The sequence below is a fragment of the Micropterus salmoides genome, unplaced genomic scaffold (assembly GCF_014851395.1).
Source record: "Micropterus salmoides isolate LMB-PRFRI ecotype aquatic unplaced genomic scaffold, ASM1485139v1 Ms_hic_scaffold_12, whole genome shotgun sequence".
Classification (NCBI taxonomy): Eukaryota; Metazoa; Chordata; class Actinopteri; order Centrarchiformes; family Centrarchidae; genus Micropterus; species Micropterus salmoides.
In genome coordinates this window covers 5,205,411-5,230,554 of record NW_024040263.1, presented here as the reverse complement: position 1 = coordinate 5,230,554, position 25,144 = coordinate 5,205,411, and the positions used below count along the sequence as shown (strand labels likewise).

Below are 25,144 nucleotides of genomic sequence, written 5' to 3'. Positions count from 1 at the left end.
TCATCATTAACAATTTGTAGCCACAGTTTGTTATTACATCCCATGCTGATGCCATTACGTACAGTCACCACGGGAACTGGTTATTGTGGGATTTACGAGGGGCCTTGAATGTCGCAACACCCCGTGACAGCCTTCCGCGGGAAATCCAGTTGCTTACTGCGTGAACTGTATTTTTCTTGTTTCAAATACAAAAATAACAACAGCAACTATATAACATCTTACAACGTGAGTGCCAAACACGTTATTGTTTGTGGACGTTGCTGATATAACCAACAAAACAAAATGGTAAGATAAACATTATGATTAGCTTTACCTGCAGTCGATGTAGCAGTGCATCCGAGAGACCTATGGATATCATTACCAAGCTAGCTCCTAGCTAACGGTAGCATCAGCTTTAGCTACCGACAAAATCAAAGAACTATGTACCTGTCAAAAGGCTAATATCTTTTTTTTCATATTAGCAGGAACGTCGTATTAGCCATGTTCATTCCTGTGTTGCTAACGTTATCTTAATTACCCATCCACATATAACCAGCGCTCATTAACGTTCATTAATGGAGGACGTATGAAAACAGGAATACACCGGAGGAAAGGTGAACTTCTCTGTTGACTGTCACGGAAAAAAACAGAGTAATACAATAAAACACGACGCACTCAAATGGAGTTTTGTTAATTTCCATTAGCATGCAGCAACCCATGTAAAATCCAAGCTACATTACAACAACACTGATGTATGCAGAAAAGAGAGATCATGTTTTCTTCCTTACTGCACGCCAAATACTTATTTTTATATAGACCAACAGTCAAATCCAGCAAGCACTCCCACATACAGTGTTTACTGTCACTTGCAATATTATTCTATTGCTAGTGTGTAATATAGTATGTCAGCTGCTGTTCCTGAAATTATCCAGGACTTATGTTACATTAAACATATCTGTTACAGTCAAAGAAGAAAGGACTATGTTTGGAGGAGAAGAGAACTCGCATGATGGAGATTTTCTTTGAAACGGTGAGTTTTCCCATTGCATAAGGATTTAAAGCAGGAACCATATGAATATAATATGAGGCATCCCAGCCCCCATTTCCCCTTGGTGTTGTCTTGATTACACTGTTACCACGTGGAATTAAAGCTAATCACTGTACTTACTGAATGTTGCTAATGTTGATTTAGGTAGCCCACTTTTTGTGAAAGAAACAAAAGTGCTACCAAAACATAAATGGACATGGAAAGACTTAATTCTTGAGTGACACTGAGAGGATTTTAGTGTTGTAATTTTAAAAAACTGAAACAGACACAGAACAGGTTGCACATCATCTGCACACAAAACACACAATGCATAGAAATAATCAGGCAAATAAACTACCATGAATAAAAATACCTGACAAGGCAAAGTCATGTTGCTGAATATCTTAAAACAATTGAGAATATAATATATTCCACAAAGCCCAAATTAAGCGCAGACAAAAACTTACTGATACAGACTTATAGCAAAATGTTTTCCTTAAAAATGTCCCCTCATTCTCTTTCTAGAAAGATGTGTTTCAGCTGAAAGACATTGAGAAGATCGCCCCTAAGACGAAGGGCATAAGTGAGTAATGATCAACAGTTTTAGTAGAGAAACATCAGACACTTTTTAAAATGTCTGTTCAAGTGTGTCCAGGTTGTCAAGTGTTCAGGTTGGCTGCCTGTTCAACAAAATATGTACAGTCTTTTTGTGTGTGTGTTCCCCTGCTGGATTCTAACTAAATAAATTAAACAAATCTAAAGGTTAGCAGAGACGTCACTATTATTTTTAGAGAAGAGAAACATGAATGTGGGAGCATTCATGTTCTTCATTTGCATTGGCACCTGGGTGGTGAGTGTGTACGTGGGTGTGTGGGACGCGGTTAGAAGTAGGTGCGCTCACCTGTTCACCTCACTTGGCACGAGTGATCTTGGGGGTAGGGTGAGCTCGGGAGTGAAATTTTCTGTTGACTGCATTTTTTATCTACAGTGGTGCATTTGTGTTGTCTGATGCCGTTGTAGTTTCTTTGCATGGATGTATGAAAACAACAGTTAAGTGGAACCATTGTGCATCGCTGTGAAATGGAAAATAAATGGGTTAAATGGTGTTTCTGAAACATATTGGATTATCATTGTGTGCGCGTCCTCAGTTTTCTACCGTGTTTAGCGTGTTTTTCCTTTATTGACAGTCAGCCGCAATATAATGCACCAAAACATTTACATCAGCCAAGTTTAGGGACTGATTATTTTCGTAGAGCATAGATAGTGTTTTTTTGTTTTTGTTTGGGGTTTTAGCCCATTTACCACACTGAGCTCATATGTTTCCAGTCAGTTGGCAGATAATTGTGAACACCTTCCCCAAGTTTATTTTAGTCAGAGCTGTTTATTGTTGCATTAAACTTTAATTGAACATGCACTTAAAGCTGAAAAGTACTCTCTGAACTGTCAACCACAACTTAAGACAACTCGCGCATAAGAATGCATGACTCTGGCTAAATATATAGTTCTTAATGAAAACATTCAGGACTTAGAAACATAGGCATGGCTGTTAGTGAGACCAACAGTTTGTTTTGTTACCTCAACTGGTGAATATTCAAAGATAAAAAAAAGTATGGTTTGTTTTAGAAAAAATGTATCAAACCGTAGAGTTCTTGGAGAATAATAAATTGGATAAAATATACATGAATACCAGCTATGGTAAAATACAGTCATTTTATTTCCAAAAACCATACAGACGGCGTCAACGGGTATTGCATGCTGCATTTTTGAAAACATTGTGGTGGCATGCTTTCAAAATTACCATGGCAACCAGGATTAGCTGTTGGCATCTTAACTGTATTTAGTCTGTATAAGCAGAACCAGACCTACCAATGGCAGTAATCTCGCAGTGCAGAGAACTGCTGAAGACTTTTGGTTTTTAAATAAAACATATTCCCTTAATGTCAACAAAGAGCCTGAAATTATGAGTATCGGGGGGAAGTTTATAAAAATACAAACTTGGATTTTTAAGTTCTAGACCCTGCAGGGGAACCAAACTGTGTTGTGTATGTTTGAGTATACTGAGGAGGGATTTTTGTTTCAAAGTGGACATTAATCAGGAGAAACTGGATCGTGTTGCTGTGATTAAAAGCACATGTTTTTGATGCCCTTGCTTAGGAATGATGTAGTTACTGAGTGATGGGGGGAGGGGGCAATGAGAGATCTGCATTATGGGCGCATGTTCCTGTAGAAGGGAAGAATATGTGAGAAAAGGGGGTGATCTCAGCTAAATTGGAAAAAGAGTGGTAATAACATACTTTTAACCATTAAAAGGCAGAATAGTTTGAAGTTGAAAATGAGTGAAAATCTATTTGAATCACAAGAACAGAGAAGAGACAAAGGAAGTCAGGCACATACAGGGTTTGGTTGATCCATCCAGAGTGTTTTTTAAATTTTATTTTCAGACCTCGTCTTTATTTTTGATGCTGTTTAACATCCTCTCAGCAGCCCGTAACACAGCAGAAAAGCTCTTTCAGTTTCACAGTGGACAAGCTGAACAAACGTGTGGGAGTATCACAGTTCACTGCTGACACTGTTTAAGAACTCATCCTCTCATGCATTGTTCTCTCAGATAAGTATAAAAAAAAGCCACAGAGGCTGCAGATGTGTGGGTTTAGTTTTATAAACATTTGAGTGGTGAGCTTTGCCAGCAGTAAAAATGAGATCCTCAGTAGAATGCAATATTATAGCTAACGTCAGACACATCTTATATTGCTTAATGTCTTCTGAAGTGGTAACAGTCATACCTCTACCATAAATCAGTTGACCACAAATTAAATCAGCAATCCACAAATAGTATCACTGGGAAGGCAGTGTTATTATAGAAAAGTGTGAACCTTTTTAATGTAGAAGGTGTACCTTCCTCTCTCTGCTGCTTTAAGCTCCCATGAGTGTGAAAGAAGTGCTGCAGAGTCTGGTGGATGACAACATGGTGGACTGTGAAAGAGTGGGTACATCCAACTACTACTGGGCCTTTCCCAGCAAGGCCCTGAACGCTCGCAAGCACAAACTGGAAGAGCTGCAAAAACAGGTGAGGAGACTTAGTTTTAGCCTGAAAACAATGAGCTCATATCTCAAAAGCTGCAGGTGTTACTTATCAAAACACAATGAATGCAGAACAGTTTGCTCTATACAGAGACTGTGATGTACAGCATATGTTCAGAGCTGAAAACCTTTCACTAAAAATGTCTGTATTTTATGCGAGGGTATAAAATAGTATAAAAACACATTTTCACCAAAGGTTGTTGTGTTAGATGACTCTACTTTCTGTAGTTTACAGTAAATTAGGTCGTGGTGAGAATTGCCCAGAAAACACTTCTGGTAATAGAAAGGGAAGGGTAAAATGGGAAGAAAATGCAAATTAATAGCTGATTTCGGGCAGGTTATTTTTTAAAGAGCAGTTAAATTTAATTAATTTAATTTTAACATTTTGTTAGAACTGTTTATATTCAGAAGAAAAAAAGATTCCTTTTAATAACTTAGAACTGGGATTCTTTTATGTTACACTTGGTAGCTTTTGTGAGAGTGTTGTTGTCACAGAAAGTGACACTGCTCGTCTTTGAATTTCTCGGTGTCTGCCGTGTCCCACTTCCCTCTCCCGTTACGTGGCAGACTGTTGGTGTGAGGGATGTGACTCCTGAGAGGATCTTGACCACCAGATTTTGGCAATCTGTCACAAAATAATGACGTGTGATTGTAACATAAGCGTTACAGTATACAGGCACGGATACCACAGCACAGCCGTTGATTAGATTTACTGATGTAATGACCTAAATAAGAGAGGAAAAAAGGGTCTGGCTCTGCCAAATTAACAGTACAGTGTACAACACTGTAATTAGCTAGTAATGCCAATAAATCTTTAGCCTCTAATGCATTGAAGAGTCATGTTCAATGAAGACTTTAGGGATGTATACAAGACAGTTAACAGCTACAAAGGCCAGTGAAGCCTCTGCTCTCTAGTAGAAAATGTGGTGACCGGTGTTGATTTGTTGTTCTTAGTAGCTTTTTCTTTTAAGATAAAACAGCTTTGTCAGGAACATTTGAACTGACTTTATGGCAGAGTACATGGAAATCTCTGTTTTTCTACATTTGTTGTCAAATGTGCCTAATGTAAAACTCTTTCACTTTAAAGAATTCTCAAGCAAAGCAGCGGAAAGAGTCTTTACAGAAAGCAGTTGAAAAAGCGAAAGTGGGCCGTGAAGATACAGTAAGAATACTTTTATGCCCTTCCCCACCTTGTACAGAAAAATATATCTGTGCATGAAAGTGCTGAAATAAAATGAATAATCCATTTTAATTAGACTTATACAATAAATTTTTAACTAAATGAACTCTGTGTCTGTGTGCAGAAGGAGAGAAGTTCTATCCTGGCGGAGTTGAAGGCTCTGAGAGAAGAGCGAACTCAGCTGCAGGCAGAGTTGGAGAAGTACAGAGAATGTGACCCAGAAGTGATTGAGGAGATGAGTAAGTACAGATGCAACGTGACCGGTCCTTCAAAAAGTCAGCTGTAAGCTTCAGTATCAATCAAGTCACCTACAATCACTGACCAGAGAAATATAGCCAATACCGTCCAGGATAATAGTCAGAAATAAACTCTGCTTCTGTGAAACTTTAAATGTAAATGTTTAAGACCGTGTCTTTACAAAGGTGGTATTTGTTATTTGTATTGGATTGCATTACATTGCATAAGCGTTTTACTGGAGTGTTATGTCAGTGACAATGTAGTTAAACAGCAGCTTGAGTACAAAGTGGATTTGGGCCAAATACAAGCAATTCATTGGTTTGCTGATTTGTGCATTAACAAGGTTGAATCAATTGTTGTCACTGGACTTCTGTAACATGTATCTTGTGTGCGGTTTTGTGCCAGGTTGTGGACAATAGAATCATCTGACAGCAAGATTGTTTGTTAGCTACTGTAGCTGAAAGCTGTGAATGATTTTATTCCCCCCCAAAAAATTGGACTCACCAAAGAATAAGGAATCATCAAGACAGATGGTGCTTTTTTTGCATCCAGTGAGTATCTCTTATTTAGGAGCGAGAAAGAGTTGGGCAGCGTTCAAGATACAAACCATTCGTCTACATGACTCAAACTACCATAAATAAATGGTTTCACAGCAGATGATGAACACAAAATTATGCAGCCTCCCACAAATTGTCAGTTATTGGGATGATAAAAATAAGCCCTTGGTACAGTTGGCAGATATTAACATTTTTCACTCTCTTTAGCTGTTCAGCAAATCAGTCATTCAACACAAAGATGGGTACATTAATGGAAATGATACCAGGAAAAACCACCAATTACCAGTGCAGTTGTACTGTTGAGAACATGTATTTTCTCTGGTTAGCAGCAGGCATACATTCTCACAGTTAGATGAGGAAGTGAAAACTGATCACAAGTGGTTGCTCGACATACGTTTGAGATACACTCTTAAGTCAGTTTTAAGTCATCAGCCTGAACCACAGACTGGTTCTATGTTGAGACAAGATAGTACGTGTGAACAGTGTGACCCGTCCTGCTGAAACAGAGGCATCATCTTTTTCCAGTCTGATCTAAAGACTTGCACGTCAGTTTTAATTGCGGTTTACGTAAACATTGTAATCTCTGCCCTCTCAAGTCAAAAGGTTTGGAGTTAAAAGCTTTTAAATGCACAAAGGCAAGTCCACCGGCCATAGCGTAATTACTGGCTGTTACACACGTCTTCTACAGTATGCACACAGCTATTATTGCACAGCTAGTGGAATTACAAAAATCCTATGCTGCCTTGTGTTGATGTTACAGCTGACCTGACGGGACCTGAGGGGTGTGTTACTTTATGCACATGTGATGTCATAAAAATATCTGGTCTGTGTACCTGCACCTCCCAATGTTACTCCAAGCATGCATTTAGTCTGCTGCACACAGTTCTGCAGTTTTTTTTCCAGTCCAACATGGCTATTATATCTCGTTTATTGATATGGACCTGTGAGCAAATAATCCCTGACTAATCTGTAAACATAAACATTAAGCTTATTACATTCACTCCAGGCCAACTGTGTCCAAGAAGACGCTGTCATCTATGTCGTAGTCTATACATTTTTCATAGAGATTTGCCATAAAGGGGCTATATATATATTTTTTAAATGCAACAGATCACTTTTTATTGCCTATTTGTGAACATGCTTTCTCTTTTGCTTGGAACGATCTCTATGCTGCTTACTGTGTGAAGAAATTGGGTTGGATTTTCCAGGAAATCCATTGGTTTACATAGGCTGTGCACTCTCTGCCACTGATTCTGAACCGTACACAGCGACAACACTGCAGCTAACGAGTCAACTAACACCAGATACTGGCTCCCAGCATAACACAGACTCCAACACAAACTACGCATAAGGATTAAAAACAAAAACAAAAAAACCCTTATTATCCATATTACTATCCTGTGTACCACCAGTATTATTTCAAAGTGACTGTAGCCTGTAAGAAATTATGTAACCTTACAAAGCAAAAGTGGAACGATTTGTTTTTACTGGCCTATGGTGATGCAGGGCAGGGGCAGCCATCTGGCTGGATCTGGCGTTGTTGGCTTCATATTGTTTAATTTAAAATTATTGTCATTTTACCAATACTCAAGTACACATCATCTTCACCGGTCTCAGTCGCTGTAACTTACGTGACCCACGTAACAATAATGCAACATGACAGTGCAGGACACCACAGTGGAAGACCCATTCAGTACAGTAACATTACTACGGTCTAACAGCATTTTGTGTGATGCCGTCTCAGATGTGTCGGCCTCTGTTTTGGCTGGCTCATTAGTTCAAGCACACACTTGGGAAGGGAATGGTTGCAATCTGAAACCTCACTGCTAGAGGCCCCTGAAAACTACACATGGCTTTAAATGTAAAGTGAACTTACATCACAGCAGAATTTAAATAATCCAGAAAAGAAGATAATTTTACTACAGCTGCTGGCTTATGGTGTGCAGGTTAAATATTCTATATTATATGGAAGTACAGTTGCTCCATACAACAAGAAGTCTGTATTTTTAGCTTGGTGCCAAACAAGCTAAAATCTAAAATACCACCATGTCCCTTTAACATTTCTTTTACAGTATTTGGATTCCCAGAGAAATAACTTTATGATCCCATTGTTGGACCATGTGCAGAAACTCAGCCTCTGGTGCCTGTGATAAACTTATTACCAAGCTTAATCACTGCAACAGCTGTTGGAGTCCCAATCCCAAACGAAGGAAAGATATTTTTTTTTATGTACACAGCTATCAGAGTCCAAAAAGGGTTTTTTCCTCTTGAAATATTGACAAATATGAATAAAACTGTAGTATACATTGAAGTAGAAAATGTTAAGTCAAAGTAGTAATCTTGCTTAAAAATGAACCAGTGATATTAGATGATAATAAAGATTATCTTTATTATCAGGGGGTATAAGTAGAATCCAGGGCCTTCCTATCCATTAACTGGACATCTGTGTGAACTCTAGATTCACTCTGTGGAGTTGCTCTCAGTGATTTGTGTTGGTAAAAGTAGATGCCACAACTCTCACTGCTTTTGGCTCTGTCCACTGTAAGTTGAGGCTACAGCTAAATGTCACTCTCTCAACTGTGTATACATGTTCTGCCTCGACTTGTATGTTTATGAGAGACAGTGAATGTTATATACTGAAATACAGATCAGATAGGTACACGTAATGCATACAGATTCAATAGATAAGCTCAGTAATAAGTTTTTCACATTATCATTGTTTTCCACTTGCATACATGTCTTCTTTTCTTCTTTTAACTACACCATACACACACAGCTTTGTACCAGATAATCATCACCACTCAGTGATACTTGAAATGTGCACTGAGACATGCATGCAGCGATGCAGAGAGTTTGACAGAATGTTATGTCTACTGCTGAGGGGGTGGACTTAACTTGCAAAATGGGCCCAGACCTGTTCATGCATATGTGGTTCATGCAGATCTTTATGGTGGAATGCAACTAAGTACATTTACTTAAGTACAACTCTAAAACAGTAGATTGCTATTTGCATATTTATTTAATACCATGCATATTAGGAAGGGCCATAGCCAAGATTAGAAATAAGAAAGACATGTGTCCAAGCTCCCCCACAGCTCCAAAACTGTACATTTAGGCCAGTGATTAAATAAATAAAGAAATAAATGATTTAAAATCAAAATCACTGGGTCGAAGATGACCTAGTTGGGTCAGTATAGCACTAATTAATTTCTGGGTTAACTTAACCTAGTAACAATAAGTTGCTTTGACACATTATGCCTTGTGCAGACCACACGACTTTCAGCGTCAGCCGATGGCCGTGCTGTTCACACAACACAACTTGCCCTCATGTGACAGGAGTCTTGAAGTAGTTGTGGTGTTCACACTACACGAGCTGACAGCGACTCTGTCACCCGACGCGACTCTGTCACCCGACGCTGGTCTCCAAACCACGTTTTGTCAAGAAAACACACATGAAATGTGAAACGGGAAATGATGCGAACCTACACAAACAGCTGTTTAAAATTGGTATCTTTATAATAACAAAGACAAAAAATCTTGGTGAAAGAATGGATTAGCACACGCAGGTAGCAGGGATTGTCTGAGCAAGTTTAAAAAGAGCTAGAGTGGATTATTAAAGTCACACTGAGTCAAAACAACCCATTGTTTTAGGTGGTTTTCTACTCATGGGTAGTGGCTGAAGTTAACCAAGTATTGCATTGGCGTTGATGGTGATTTGTTTTTGTAGTCAAATTTAAATAAACTAAAAAAATACTGGTATCAGCTTATAAAATTACCATTGTGTGTACATTTTTTATTTTTATAATATGAATTCTCCCCAGGTTGAATCATCATAATCCAAATTCCCAGAAAAATATAAAGAGGCCCTGATAATAGTTAAAAACTGAATAATGAGTACTTTTACTTTGGATTCTCAAAGTGCATTTTGCTAATGAATACAGAGAGGTTTACCTTGTAGTAAATTCGCAGTATCTGGTGTCTGTATCGACAGGTTTAATGAAAAGGATCTGATCTTCTACCCCTGAGACACTGCAACAACATTATTACACATACAGTACGTTTGAACCATAAAGAGCTTTTGTTTTGAGTTATTTTAGGAAAGTTATTTTTAGACATTGAATTATAAATAATAATTGTATAATATGAATATAATAATTACTCACCAATAGTAGTTAGAAACACTTTTAATAGGTAAATATGTGCTTTTACTTCTAAAAGCTGTGTCAGTCAATACTAAAGGGTTATTCAAGAATCAAAAGTAGGGTAGACTTTTTCATTATATTCCAATCAAATCTGATGTTCATTTATAAATTTTGCTGATGGATAGTGGTTACTAAATAATGATCCCTGTGCATTGCTTTGTACGCAGTATAGGCCTACGTCAGCTGGGTAATTTGCCTAATCTTCGCAGAACTTTTGACCACGGTGGAAATGCACACAACAGTGGGCTGAAGGAATCCTTTAGTTCTTTGAAAAGAGATCTGGGGACTAAAATGTCCCTGGTACTTCTGGTGGAAGCGCGGCTATAGATAGCAATAAGCTGTTGTGGCAACACGTGGGAATCACACCACCAAATATTTTGGCGAATCCAACTGCAACCAAATTGTTTATACATTTGTGGATTGGAGACAGTGAGTAAATGTTCATCTTCTCATTAGATCAAACCAAAGTACTATTAAACGCACAGTCCTGCTCTCTGTAATTACCAGTGAAAATATAAGTGTTTGTACCAATGAGTGGACAGACAACATTTTGATTTAAGTTGGATTTGTCGGGTCAAAATGTTGCTGTGGTAACAGGTGGGGTTATAAACCACCAAACATGGAAAGGGCAAAAGACCCCTCAAAGTAATCACAGCCACAGCTATGGGCATAGAGGAAGTACAAATCAGAATAAAAAATTGGGACATTCATATTCACACATCCTATTTGCAACCACTTTGAAGGGATTTATGAGATTATTTATATATATAACTTAAATTACTTGTTTACCAAAGGAAACAAATATGTGTTCCTTTTTCCATCATTTACGTATGTGGTTTCTTTTGGCATCCAAATTCTCATCCATATTCATGGTAATGAATCACATTGTCTCCAGGTCCATGAGTCACAAGTTATTCAATTCAGTCCCTCCCACTTGAAGCTGTTTTTTAAAAATAATTTTTGTATCTAACTTTCACTGTGTCATTATCAATAAATGCTTAAATGCTGGAATGGTGCGGAGAAAGACTCACCTTTTAGGCTCAAGCAACTGTATGTATACAGTTGTCACAAAGTACAATGACATTCTTATTCTGTGAATCGTCCCAGCAACATCCAACATTAATTAATCACCCTAAGTCTGTAGTGTTGGGGGAAGGGGCAGTGGGTGAGTTTCATTCACCAGCCTGATGTTTTTTCAGTCTTGTTTTCCTTGCTTTAACACTTCTATAGCGTCTTCCTGAAGGTAGAAGTGTCAGGTTATGCTGGGGGTGAATTCTATTCTGTCCTTTATGATGTTGTGGGCCCTCCTGTTGAACCTGGTCTGGTAGATTCTCTCCAGTGCTGTTCCAGTGATGGTTTTGGTCATCACTGGAACAGCCTTAGCAGTCTACTGATCAAGTCCTTGGACCAGATCGTTCCTCTGATTTTCATGAACGAGGAATCTGCTGTAAATTGAGTCTAACCTAAAAAAGCTTATCTTGGCTGGACTTTAGGATGCTGCAGCCCAGTATCCTGAGCACAGTGGCCAAGTAGGTGCCGGCTGATAGTTGGATTGAACAAAAGGTTATTTTTAACTACTGCTAAAGGTAAAGCGATTATTCCAGGTGCCTAGCAACTTTAATGACCTTACCTGCTGCTGTTTTGGAATTCAGTTTTATGGGTTACCACATCACTCGAGAGCTATGCAGTTAGAGCACATTGTTCAGCTCCATTTCAGGTTGGGCTATATGGGCTCTTTCCAGCTACAGCTGCAGGGGAGGCTAAACTGTCCGCTTTAATTTGATAGTAAATCACCACATGTTTATACAGTATGGCTGTAGCTATCCAACCATCACATCACTGACCATATTTTCCTCTAGAAAGGATATTGCTTTTCTGCCCACCTTCATTTATGTCCAGCTGGGAATTCACATTAAGCATTCATTTGTTTGGCCTGTTTAACATGAGCACAGACTGGTCTGTGAGCCCTGCTCATAAACATACACACATGGATTTGCAACACAAAATCTCTCATCTGTAACATGACTGATCAGTAATGGAAAAAAATGACTAAAGGGAATGATGTTACATTTACCTAATACAATTAGAGAAACTTTAACATTTGAATTGATTGTATGTAGTATTTACCTTCCATTGGAGTAATTAATACTGCACATAATAATTCACTTTTAACACACGTCACATCACAAATCATACATTTTGTTTTTCAGGAAAGTCAAATGTTGTAGCAAAAGACGCTGTTTCCAGGTGGACAGGTGAGTCTTGTCTTATCTTTTTCATACATGCACATGTAATGAGTCTGGAACTAACAGTTAACTGATAATCAATTAGTTGATCAACAGAAGATTCATCTCCCACTATTTTGATAATTGATTTATCGTTAAAAGTAATTTCTCAAGCAAAAATGCAGAACTTTTGATGGTTTCAGCTACTCAAATGGGAGAGTTTGCTTGTTGTCCTTGTTTTATAATAGTAAATTAACTTTTTTGGGGGGGTGGGCTGACAGAATCGTTCAGGATCTAAACGTTGTCTTCTAGCATCCAAAAGGTCACAGACATAATCCAGGTTCATACAGTGAAGTAGTTTGGAGTAAAGCAGCTGTTTCAGAAGCTAAAAGTAAAAAGAAACAGACAGCAGCCTCTCTAATCATTAAACACAGGGTAAATAGTTTAATACAACACACAATAAAGAAATAACCTGGAAGAGATGTGACCCATGACCAGTTCAACATAGTTTATAATAATGCAACTGTGAGGATCAGTGAGGATACAGATGTTTCATAGAGGAAAGAGCTTATGTAATGCAGATCTGTCTGTTCAGTGTAGTTCATGCACTTCACTGATAAACCGCAGAACTGTAGAGTAACATTATGCTTCATGTCGACACTTCAGTCAGACTCGCACACACTCTCTCTCTCTCTCTCTCTCTCTCTCTCTCTCTCTCTCTCTCTCTCTCTCTCTCTCTCTCTCTCTCTCTCTCTCTCTCTCTCTCTCTCTCTCTCTCTGCTGCGAGTCTGCACTTTACACACTTTTATCAGTTGGTGTTTTTTATAACACACCATTCATCTGCAATTTACATAGCAACGTTGCAGGTGTTTAAAACTAAAGGAATTAGATTTCACAACACCTTTCCACCTTGCGACTTACTTACTGCCCAAATGAAACGCTGTTTAACTAGCAAAAGTGGACCTGCACCATGCATATATAAGCAGTTATATAATTTACTCTCTGTGTGCATCATTACTTGTAACTGGTCAACAAAGTTACACTGACGGTTTTAGTTGGCATATTTCTTGCTTTATTCCATACACTATGATTCATATCTGCCTCTTCCATGACTTGTACTTCCCCCAGTGGACACTACTAAACCAATAAACATTAGGAAGGAGTGAGCATAAAAGTGTTTCCTCACAGTACTGTCCTGTGTACAATTGTTGCCTTAGACAGAGTGCAATGCAATTTTTGACTTCAAGCTGTAATGTCCTCAGCTGTATTGTTGCAACTAACGCACTGTTTCGTCAGTAGCCTCAATTGGCTGTCAGTACATTTTTAACAAATGTGTTTTTTCCAAACAACAAAAGCAACACAGCAAAGCCACATCTTCTAGGCTTGGTGGAAGAAATGGCTGCATCACTGTGTGCCCTTTTTTTTTTTTCAAACAAAAAATTAAACATGCGCTGCTATTAGTGCTATATAGTTGCCGTTATTTCAGCATCTAGTCTAGGAGGGTCACAACCCTGTTTAATGTATTGAATTGTCTGTGGCTGAAACTTGTTCTGTGACAGCAGACCATACTTTTCAAAAAAGATTTTGTGTGGCTTTAACCTACAGCCTTGTCACAATGAGACACAACCAAGCATAAAGACTCGCATACAAGCCCTGACACAGTTAATCACTTGCACTTTAACTGCGTATAGTCATATCAGAACTAGAGTACAGTGATCATACAGGACTTCAGAGAAAGGCTTTACTTATCACATGATTCAGAGTTTATTGACTTAAGCTCTTGATAAAACAGGTGTTAATGTAGAGGAGGGTAAGTGATTTAGTCTTCAAATGGGTGACACATCCACAGTTTTCAGCTTGTTTTATGAATCACATCTAAAAACACTTTCAACTACACTTTTAATTCATAGACAGTCATTTTAGATTGATATGTGAATGAAGTCAGATCAATTGTGCATGTGTCTGTGAAGGTTCTCAGTAATCCAGGCCATAGTTATTCAAAGAAGGTTACAATCAAAGGCAACTGGACTTGGTTCCTCATCCAAGAGACTTCTTCAGTTCTGACTAACTGGTAGGGAAACTCAGCTATTGAAGCTCTGTGGGGTCTTTGTCAAGATGATCGATACCGCTGGTTCATTAGTGCTCCTGGATGTTACAACGACAGTTGTTATGATCGCTGGAGCCACCTGAGGCCAAGTCTGAATGACCATCGTTGGCATCCTCACATGAGGCAAAAAGTGAACAAACAAATGTTCACTCCTGGATGAGGGACGAAACGTCTTTGTATATCGTCAACCAATTCCAGTTTCCGTTGATTTTAACCTCCCTTAATATAATAATATGTTAATTGTGCATGTGGTTCTGTGCTTAATGTGCTTTGAAATCCATTGCTTGTATGAATATCAAGGTAAATCCATCATACATCAAATTCAACAAATACTTTACTCTAAATGATCTGCTTTCATAACAGTTTATACTACAGTCACCAGAGTGCCTTTAAGAGGTGAATGGAAATAGACTGGAATGATAAATTAGAGTAAAGTCACACAAATTAGGCCTAGTCAAAAATGTTAGACTTTTATTCTAAAGTATAAGGTCATTATTGCATCATCTCTTGATGGCTGAGGAATTTAAACCATTAAATCTCAGGAAAATTTCCAGATACTTGCTAAAATTCTGCCTGACACACAGCTCTAACTGACATATGACATATGGTATCAAATGTGCACAGCAAGATCTTTATGGGAAATACTGGTGCACTGGATACAGTCTGCATCCCAAATCACCTCGTTAAGACCCGCCAGATTCACCCTAATTGCCCAAATTATTTTCAGGTGTGGGAGATTGTCATTGGTGGGAAATGTTCTGTGTTCAGGAAGTAATAAACAAATCTTCAGACAAAATAACTCAGGGGCCCAATCCCAATGTCCCCCCTCACAGACTTTGAGGCGCGTTCCCGGGAAGTCCGTGAGGGCTTAGGGCTGTCCCACAGTCAAATCGTCAAGTGCGCGAGGACTCTCTCGCGGACATTTTGAGCCCTTTTATAGACCCTTTTCGTAAGTCCGCATTTCTGCAGACTTTGGCTGAGGGAATTGCTCACAGTTCATAGTGGTATGACGTGAAACACGGGGGTTATCAGGGGAAGCCCGGAAGCGAGAGAAGTATCCTGGCAAATCCGCGTTATAAGAGAAGAATAAAACCGTAAACAAACAAGAATCGACACCTACGCTGATGTTAATATTGTTGAAAGTTTTCTTAACTTAAGATGCACACACATGAAGTCAGAGGAATGCAGTCACCTTATTACACACTTAGTTTATTCAACTATTTATTTTAGTTTTTGCTTAATGATGCTATTTGACCAACAATAGTGTATTGATTAATTACAAATATATATATTGACATTTAGGCTACCTCTCCTCCACTCTGTAGGGCGAGAGCCTGCAGGACTTAAAAATGGCAAAAACATAAAATAAAAAGTATGCAACGTGTTTCAGTGTCGTCAAGGTAACGTGACGAAATATTTTCAACTTCAAAAAGGGGTCGGACTGCCAGAAAGGTTAAGAACCCCTGGCTTAGGTTTTAGGGAGGACATTGGGATTGGGCCAAACTTTTGCCAAAACAGCATCGAGCAAGAGATTCAAAGCAGTGAGACAGATGGTTTGTTCTTGGACTCAACCATCATTCTCATGTCCAAGAATATCCGCATGATCTTAGACTGACTGTGCTATCTATAATACTATGTAACACTGGAGAGGAAAGTGCATCAGTGTATTGCAGTTAAATAAATAAAGATTTTGATTTCTGTTCTGCTGTTTAGACAATATTTTCTCCATCAAGTCCTGGACAAAGAAGAAGTTTGCCTTTGATGACAGCCGCATTAATAAAGCCTTTGGGATCCCTGAGGACTTTGACTACATGGACTGACTGCCAGCTTTTAGACCATAGTTCATGGTCACAATAAGTGTTTAAGCCTCAGACTGAAGCCAGCATTCCCGGTCTCAGCAGTTCTAGTTTATGGTCCCTGTATTAGAGGTAAGATAAATGCACCAAGATTCAGATTTATGGGCTCCGGTGAGCTTGGAATAAGGATGAATATCAGTCATTTTGCTGCTGTGGAGGGACTTCATCAGATGTGTTGCTTTGGTGCAACCAGAGAAGAGAAGCACCGACCAGTAGTGCGATAACAACCTTTTGGGACACCTGTTTGCATGAAAACTGAGAACCCCAAGCTGATGATGGAAATGAATCAACACTTAACACATCTGTGTAGCCAGTGATCTAATTTATATGGTTTAAACAGATGGTTTGGAATCAATGCTTGTGTACTTTTCCTTTATGTTTTCATATTTATTTTTGTTTGGGGGGTAAAAAAAACCTTGTAAGCAACAACTTCATTCAAAAAATGTGCACTGGGACTGGTGAATTAAATTACAGAGGATATGTTATGTCTACAAGTGCTGTACATTTAATTTTTGCAGAACCTTATGTTTCAAATTAAAAGAGTTTTACAAGCTGTTTTCTGCAGTCATACTCTTTCCAAAGCTTAGTGTTCAGCATACATTTACACAAGCCCTCCCATCTTTTGTGCTTTCATTTCTTTAGAAATTACCCCTGCAACATTTCAAAACCTGTCACAAAAGTACAACTTTTTTTTCAGCACTGCACACTCACTTTCTGGTTGAACAAAAAAAAAAGGAACAATGTTGTCATGACACATCTAGAATGACTATTGTCCTGCTTATTGTCATCCCTATTTCTCTGTCAAACCAAACGTAAAACAGGTAGTTGTGTGTTTACTCAGTGACCTAGTTGCCAATGTGTTGGGGTTTGTTCATTTAAATTTCAAATGCACTCCATGCTCATCTTACTCATCAGTTCTTTCCAGTAGATGAATGGTATGCAAACATATGGTTAGTTCTCTGTTGATTCATATCTTACCTTTTATTTATAATGTTGTATGTAAAGTTATTTTTGTCAGTAAGCCATTAAAGAGGAAAATGTTAGTATTAAGAGACAAATGTGAACGATACGCATCCTTGCAAAAATACTGTAGCCTACTGATTAAAAGATTTGGCAGTTTCCTATTTATAACGCTTCCTATTGTATACTATTGTAGTTATTTATACTAATAAGGATGGTCTGCCACTGAACGATGTGCTGATGCAAATGTCAGTGCTCTTACATGTTGTGTATTGTGGTGACCCTAAGCTCCTTATTATATGTGCACTGGTGACTAGCAACGCTGATCCAGAAAAATAAAACTATTCTAAATGCCTAGCTGCAGTTTTGTTTGGTAGAACTGACACACCCATAGAAGTAACCTGGGTGTATGTTCATGTGTGTACCTGCCCAACCTGTCTTAACTATGATTCATGAGTCTGACTTGCTGACTGACTGCTGATTTTTTACTAACTGTCACTAACTTAAATACTAGAATTGCAGTGTCTTTGGTTTATTATTTAACACTAAACTGATGCATACATTTTTACTAATTAAATAGTAAGTTAAAAGTAAAAGTACAATGTAAACAAAAACTACTTAAAGTATCAAAATTAAGTACTGGTTCTGCAGAAAAATTGCCCCAGTGATTGATATATTATAAATCAAATAGTTTTCACCACTGAATGAGTGTACTGTTGGAGGAAGTATTCAGATCCTTTTGTAAAAGCAATCCTGAAAAATAAAAATATGCCGTTACAGGTAAAACACCTGCAGTGGAAATGTCACTTAAGTAAAAATATATGTAAGTAATAATGTATTATTAACAAATTGTACTCTAGGAATTAAAAGTAAAAGTATGCATAATGCCCCTTGGGAGTATTTTACGGCTTATATATCCCATTATTAGATTATTATTATTATTACTGGTGTATTCATTTTTAGTATTCAGTATTTTAATGTTGTAGCTGGTGAAGATAATTGTAACTATTTTGTATATTGTACAGTAGTTTAATATATGATACGTAAAGAAACCAGTTACTACAGCTGTCAAAGGTAGTGGAGTAAAAAGTACAGTATTTCCCCATGAAATGTAGTGCAGAAGAGGTATAAAGAAGACTAAGATTGAAATTGTAAAGGGTGCATTATGCATGCATATTTATCTGTATAATGCCTTTCTGACAACTGTGTTTGGTTTACCTTCAGCAACGGACACGTAAACAGACATGTTGCAAGCGTTGTCTGTACAATGCGTTTCAGGAGGCGGGGCGGGACAGAGGGAGGGAGCTGCGGCTTCTGCTGCTGTTCAGCGAGAGAAAGAAAGACCAGCAACGCAGCGAAACACAAGCTAGGCTGCTAGCTGAGAGGGCAGCATGGCGGGGCTACAGGACTTCCGACAAGGCAGCCACTGTCACAGGAAAACGTGGATCAATATACTACTAGGAATACTACAGTTACTTTTACCCTGCGTGCAGCACGGAGGGGCACAGCTGCAAGGTTTGTGCTCACCTTTATTTTCAGCTTCACAACCGCAACACGACCGTTGCAAAAATAAATGTGAAAATGTTAAGTTAGCTAGACTGACTTGACAACAAACGTTACATAGGGAAATGGGTGGCAGGCTAAATTGCCCAAACATATCAAAGTAAAATGGCTGGAAAATGTTCTGAATAAAATGTAAAGTAAGTAGTGACTCAGGCATATTTTGTTTTTGCCAACAGGGAAGAGGGTCGTAGCTAATGTTTTGTCAGCCTGCTAGTTTATGCTAGCTCCCAGTTCCCTGTGCTGTTTGGTTAAGCGAAACGATAACCTGTACGGGCAGGGAAGTAACGTCGTATCTGGATTTAAAAGGGACATTTGAGGGTTACTGTTGTCACTGTAAAAAATCTACAACATGTTGTGAACTAACCAAACACGGCTAAACAGTCGTGTGTACTGCAGTAGTAGGAGAGATGTTCCCCAACTTCGTTAGCCCCCGAGCTAACCTTCCTGCTAGTCAAGCAGCTAACAAACAGCCTTTGTCAGCCTGTCGAAGAGAAGTAATTTCCTCACTTGTCTGTGAGAGTAACACCCACACCGTTTCAGTTTATTCCTTTGTAATAACTAGTAATAATAATGGATGGCTGTTTTAATTCTTTCGACTGCTTCACTGTGCTGTATTTTCAGCCGGGTATCATTTCCATGTTGCCCAATTTGCAACCCTAGCATCTCGCTGTTAATTTGATTTCTTGCTCCCACAAAGCTCTGAGTCAGTTGTCCACCAGCGTGGTCGAAGTCTGGCAACCGGAGGATGCAGACCCATTAGTCCCACTTCAGGTAATCACAATTTCTTTCTTGGGTGCGTTTCTATGGAGGAGAGAGTTATCTATGTGCAATAACACAAATCACCTAACGAGCTTTCAAATGCAGCCAGAGATGCACGAGCACGTGTGTGGTTAGTGCATGCCTATTGTTTTTAACTTGCAACTAGTTGAGTTGTGCATATTTATTTGTTTATGTGAGGAAACATCAATTATCATATACAACTTTGTGATCATACTGCTAAGCAGCTGAAATGTAATTATCTAGCTAGTATCCACAGTTAAATACTGAAATGAAACCATAGCAGGCGACCACCTGCCATGTGGCTCCTCCTTATTTTCTTTTGTACATAGTGTCCATTGTGAAGTTCAGTCAGTAGTACACATTGAGAGCAAATTATAATTGAGGCAGTCTGAGTACTACTGTATAGTTCTTTCCTGCATATTATTTTTGCGATTGTTTCCTGCTCCTGTAGTTTGCATGGCATACTTGTTAGGATTTCTTTTAGGATATAAGTTTCACTTTTTTGAACATTTCAAAGTTGGAGGGTCATGGGGTGCCACAGTTATGTAATTATGGGGCAAGACCAGCACAAACAGCAGGAGTTCAGTGTTTACTGATAACCTGTCATGAGGTCACCAGCTGACCGTCATGTTACCTGAGGGGGGAGGGGGGTGTGGCATTTTCTGCAGGTCTTTTGTAAACAGATGTGAATAGCATTGATAATGTGGTTGCCTTGAAAATAAGTAAAAATTATAATGCACATTGCACAAAAGTAGTTTTACTACATTAGGTAAAGTCTTTTTTTTTTAAGGATAATGCCTGTCTTTTCTAAAAAAATGAATACACACATTAAATACTAATAATAAATAATAGAAATATACAAAAATATAAATAGTTGATTTTGTTGCTTTCGCAACACTTTTACCTTGTACTTGCAATCTGCACACTGCAATAACTACCACAGACCTGCTCAGCCCAGAGATAACACAGGAGGAGTTCATTCAACACTGGAGATAATTCTTGAGGTAGTTGAAAATATTTATTTTTTTAATTAGGATGGTTTAGAGAATGGGGTTATGTCAGTGTTTGGAAATATTTTTCCACTCATCTCTTACCTTGCAGACCAATTGGCAGAATTGTTGACATTGTTAAGTGTCCTATTTAAATAGGCAGTGGTGAATGGAGAGACTGTCTCAGTTATATAGGCAATGAGAAATAGAGCATGACATGGGTGCCTTTCTTCTATATTCAAGTGCTGCTGGTGGTCAGCTGGTTAAGTAGCATGTAGTCTGTTGCTGCAGGCATTGAAGTAGTGATGCAGGAGATAACATTGTTATGTGCCATGATCAGATTTGGGCAGCATAGATCATAGCAGATATTGTGTGCATAACTAGAGCTTGTAATTATTGCAGTTTTCATCTCATACATCCTACTTGCATTTTGTAAAACTTGTATTTTTGATTAATGATCATATATGTTTGGATTGACTGCTGGTCTAAATAGGTGGCCCCCAGTGATTATTAGACTAGTTGATCTCTTTCATCTACTATTTGTGTTTTGTATGCGGATCCTTGTCATGTTTAAAATCGCTGCAACTACAGTCAAGTTCATTTACAAATGGTGCTGTTCCACTTTTGAATATTCCTCAAGCGTTAATGGCTCACCTGTTGCAACAAGCAGCCACATAATGTGTCAGCTGGAAATTATGTTTTGTCTCTTTCACTTAGAGTGGCAATCCTTAAGATTTCAGTCCTGGTTGGTACTTAATGGTGTTACATGGTGATACTTAATGGTGTTACAGCAAATGCAGTTTAATACTACAGGTCGCAGAATTCTGGGGGCAGCAAAACAAATAATTGCTGTTTTAATAGACATCAGGCAATAATTGACTATGTTCAGGCAACGGGTGTGTGACTATAGATAAAATCAGTATATCAACTTTTATATTGCAGTATAAATTATAAAAAAAAAAATCTTTACAAGTACTTGACACACTCTTAAAAGATTAAAAATATCGATAGAAATGTCTGTGTTTTTTTTGGCCATCCAGCAAATTAAATATCTGATAAATTATGCCATATCACATTGATTAAAAAATCCTAATAAAAATCCTGGAAATCCAATATTGCCATAAACCAGTCCCGCTCTTTGATTTGCTGCATTGCGTGCAAAGACATTTAAAGGGTAGTTGCTACCGGAGTAGAAATAATATGGTATTACCTAAGCTTTACTGGCTGACAAATCCTTATTGTCTCACATTATATAGTGTCACATCTCCAACCTTTGCTCAGACCAAAGCATAGACAATAGAGCAGCTGATGTTGCGCTTTTAAAGATGTCATTGTAGTACTACGCTCCTTGAGGTGTGTGTTGGCTTGGTGCTTAACTAAGCTAGTTTGAAAATAGAGTGCAGGGGGAAAGATGGGATGGGGGATAATATGTCTTGACAGATCAGGATTCATAGTAGTGTTTCAGACAGCCACTATACTTACAAATGTCCTCCATTATTGTTGTTTTGTGGTGTGATCATGACGCCATGATGTAGCCATAAGGCCCCAGATTGTTCCTATGGAAACTGTATGTTCTGCATTTGAAGAGACTAAAGCTTATCTCTGTAGGCCATGCATGGTGCACAAAACCTAATGCACTGTAGTTAAGTGTTTATACCGCTCAGTTGTAATTTCCGGTCATTTAAGTTCTTAATAAGCCTGATTCCATTAAAAGTAGATTTCCTCAGGTAATTGTCAAACTGAGCCTCATTTTGCAGACTAGCCTCAATTATGTACAACAGTGTAGAAGAACACCATTATCGTACAAATCAGGGTTGATCCAAGCCACGTCACTGTTACAGTCATCAGTCAGCTGGCAGTTAACTAGCAAGTGCACTGCTGGTCAATTTTCCACTCAAGAAGAATGAACTTAAAAAACACTCATGCTGTATGGCAGTAGTTGCACGTGTGCAAATGGTTCAGCATAATTTGATTTTCAGGGAGTTATGGCAATTGTGTAAATGTCTGGAAGGATGCTTTACTCAGGAGGAAACATTTTATTCGTGCTGCTAAGTAAGATAAAGAACACTGGAGGGTCTTTGTTGGTGTTTTTTTGTTGGTTATTTTTTACATGAATAAATTAAATTTTCATCCATTGTAAGCAACAGTGCCATTAGATGATGGATGGATGTATAGATATTTTAGTAATCACTGCACCATAACTAACATAAAAACTATATAATGAACTAATGAATAAAAAATAAAGTATGTAATAAAGTATCTAAGCGCTGGATCAAAGTCACTGATCTTGAGAAATTCTGTATTCATTCAGTTATCCTGGATGAGTGAGAACATGTAGTGGACATCGAACTGGATGTTCAAGCGGGATGTTGTTTTTATTCTGACAACTACAGTATACTCTGCCAACATTTGGCAGAAAATGCTGCCTGCTGTCTAACCCTCAGAGTCCGTGTGGAGAAGATGTAATGCCAGTTTTAATTTCCCTAGGCTGTTCCAGTTTTCTGCTTGGGTTTCTTTGTTTATTTACAGTGAAATTATATTTTATACAAAATAAAACCCATTGACATTATCAAGAAATAAAATGCCGATGCAGAATGAAACTATATGAGCAGTTGGTGGTGTATCAAATGTGCATCAAACCTCTTGTCAAAATCATCACAGTAGCCAGAAGGCTGTTTGGCATACCAGTAGATTATCATCCCACAGAGCCTCCTGATATGGTTATTTCTAGGCCACAGCGTGAATGTAGAATAAATGGGCTGTGGTCTGCTGTTTGCACCATATTGACTAAAGAATATTTTTTTTATTTAATTTTTAGGTGGAGAAGGAACGAAGAAAAGATGGTCTTCCACTGGAAGACAGGTAAGCATTTTTGTTTGTTTATCTTGTGTGGGAACTGCATAAAACTGAAACTCTCCTGTGGGCTTTGTCACACATTTGTAATGTATTTGCACATTCATGACAGTCAGCAATTCCAGATGAAAAGGCGTAAAAGACATTTAAACCACCTTACTTTGCTAGATCAAACAGTGGTCAGAGAAAGTCACACATCTATTCAGCAAAAAAAAAAAAAAAAGGTTTATTTACAGTTGTGTGAAGTTGATGAGAAGTTTCCACCTGTTCACGAATGGCACTTTGGGAATTGGTAGAGACTTTCCACCAAGCCACATAATTACCGACAAACCCCAAACCAACACACAGATTGCATCATACTGAAATGTTTTCCCTTGTATAGTGTAGACTAAAATTATACTGTAAGACACAGAATGAAAGCAGGGCTGTGGCGTGGGTCTGGTTTGTGAACAGCCCAATGGAAAAAAAGAACCCTACCTCTGCATCACCAGAGGATGATTGTGTGCTGTAGTACAGACAAGAAGTGTTTTTGAAAGAAAGTGCTATTCCTCAAACTGTAAAGCACTGTTAAATGGTTTATTTGATATCCAGAATCAAACTGTAACTGCAGGGTGACGTGTTTATGTATTCACACAGACAAAGTACGTGGTGTGGTTTCAGTGTAAAAAGACTGAAGGTTTCTAAAAGGGCTTTTAAAAGTCCTCCCCTGAATGCAGGCTATGTTGTTTATGTTGGTGAGTGAGGGGGGGTATGTGACGGAGAGAGTTTGGGGGCGTGTGTTAGAGAGGCACAGAACCAAATTCCTGACTAATTTTAGAACTCCTTGAAAGAAAAAGGAGGGGAGGTCTGTCTTTCCCAGCTGTTTTTGTTCCTGCAGAAAATTGTTCAGAAAATAGATGTTTGCAGGAAAATATCAACAATTCATGGTATTATTTAGTAAGGGCTTGCTCAAAAAACAGAGCACTTTTTAGGCTAGTATTCCCCACTTACTGATGTCAAAAACATTTTTGGGGTCTCACATATATTCTAGCATTCATGCTTGCTTCTGCTTCTTGTTTATCTTTCTAGGGAAGCAATGTCAGAAATATAAAGAGCCCAGCCTGCCATACTGTATACTGAATAAACTGGCTCAGTATGTTCCCCACACTGAAGTGTTGTACCTTAACACATAATGTACAGTTTGGCTGACTTGTCTCTGCAAGATGTTTGTATTGCTCTGCATAATTTTAATGCTACCTTACTTTTGAGTTATTGCAATACCATGATATTGTTTAATAACATGATGCAGCTGTGGCAATAATATGGAATAAGTTTGATGTCCAAATTCAAAGGGTTTGGCTAATGCAGCCTAGCAAAAATTGTCCATCTATCCATTGTCAACTGCTTATCCTGCATACAGGGTGGCAGGGATTGCCTGTGTGTGTGATATGACTGAAATCTCATATACTGATATTAGTAACTTCATATCCCAATAAGGATACATATCCCGATACGGAATGTTTTTTTAAATGCAATGAAATTTCATGAGCTACTGTTAGAATTTCCACC

At 38.4% G+C, this 25,144-nt stretch overlaps 2 protein-coding genes across 6 annotated transcripts in view; both read left to right on the top strand.

Moving 5' to 3' along the window:
- The first annotated feature begins 127 nt into the window (after window positions 1-127).
- mnd1 (meiotic nuclear divisions 1 homolog (S. cerevisiae)) lies at window positions 128-17,008 on the top strand. Of its 2 annotated transcripts, XM_038712995.1 has the most exons (8): window positions 128-285; window positions 944-1,009; window positions 1,532-1,589; window positions 3,925-4,073; window positions 5,175-5,249; window positions 5,392-5,506; window positions 12,474-12,518; window positions 16,309-17,008. In XM_038712995.1, exons 1-8 carry the CDS (start codon window positions 283-285, stop codon window positions 16,413-16,415), a joined length of 618 nt encoding a protein of 205 aa, XP_038568923.1. In that variant the 5' UTR covers window positions 128-282; the 3' UTR covers window positions 16,416-17,008. The 2 variants fall into 2 exon arrangements, with proteins under 2 accessions (XP_038568923.1, XP_038568924.1); XM_038712996.1 differs by lacking the exon at window positions 12,474-12,518.
- Window positions 17,009-18,738: 1,730 nt separating this feature from the next.
- tmem131l (transmembrane 131 like) overlaps window positions 18,739-25,144 on the top strand; it is a 34,452-nt gene continuing 28,046 nt past the window's right edge. For 2 of the 4 annotated variants that reach the window (XM_038712994.1, XM_038712991.1), the window contains exons 1-3: window positions 18,803-18,926; window positions 19,672-19,745; window positions 23,562-23,605. In XM_038712994.1, coding sequence (XP_038568922.1) covers window positions 18,803-18,926; window positions 19,672-19,745; window positions 23,562-23,605 — 242 coding nt within the window. Of the gene's footprint in view, window positions 18,927-19,671; window positions 19,746-23,561; window positions 23,606-25,144 lie in introns of all 4 variants that reach the window. The other 2 variants (XM_038712993.1, XM_038712992.1) reach the window with 2 other exon arrangements.

Bases quoted from the DNA above. Each gene is read 5' to 3' on its own strand.
- mnd1 (XM_038712995.1), top strand. The intron at 1,010-1,531 runs GTGAGTTTTCCC...TTCTCTTTCTAG, and splicing joins TGGAGATTTTCTTTGAAACG to AAAGATGTGTTTCAGCTGAA. The intron at 4,074-5,174 runs GTGAGGAGACTT...TTCACTTTAAAG, and splicing joins TGGAAGAGCTGCAAAAACAG to AATTCTCAAGCAAAGCAGCG.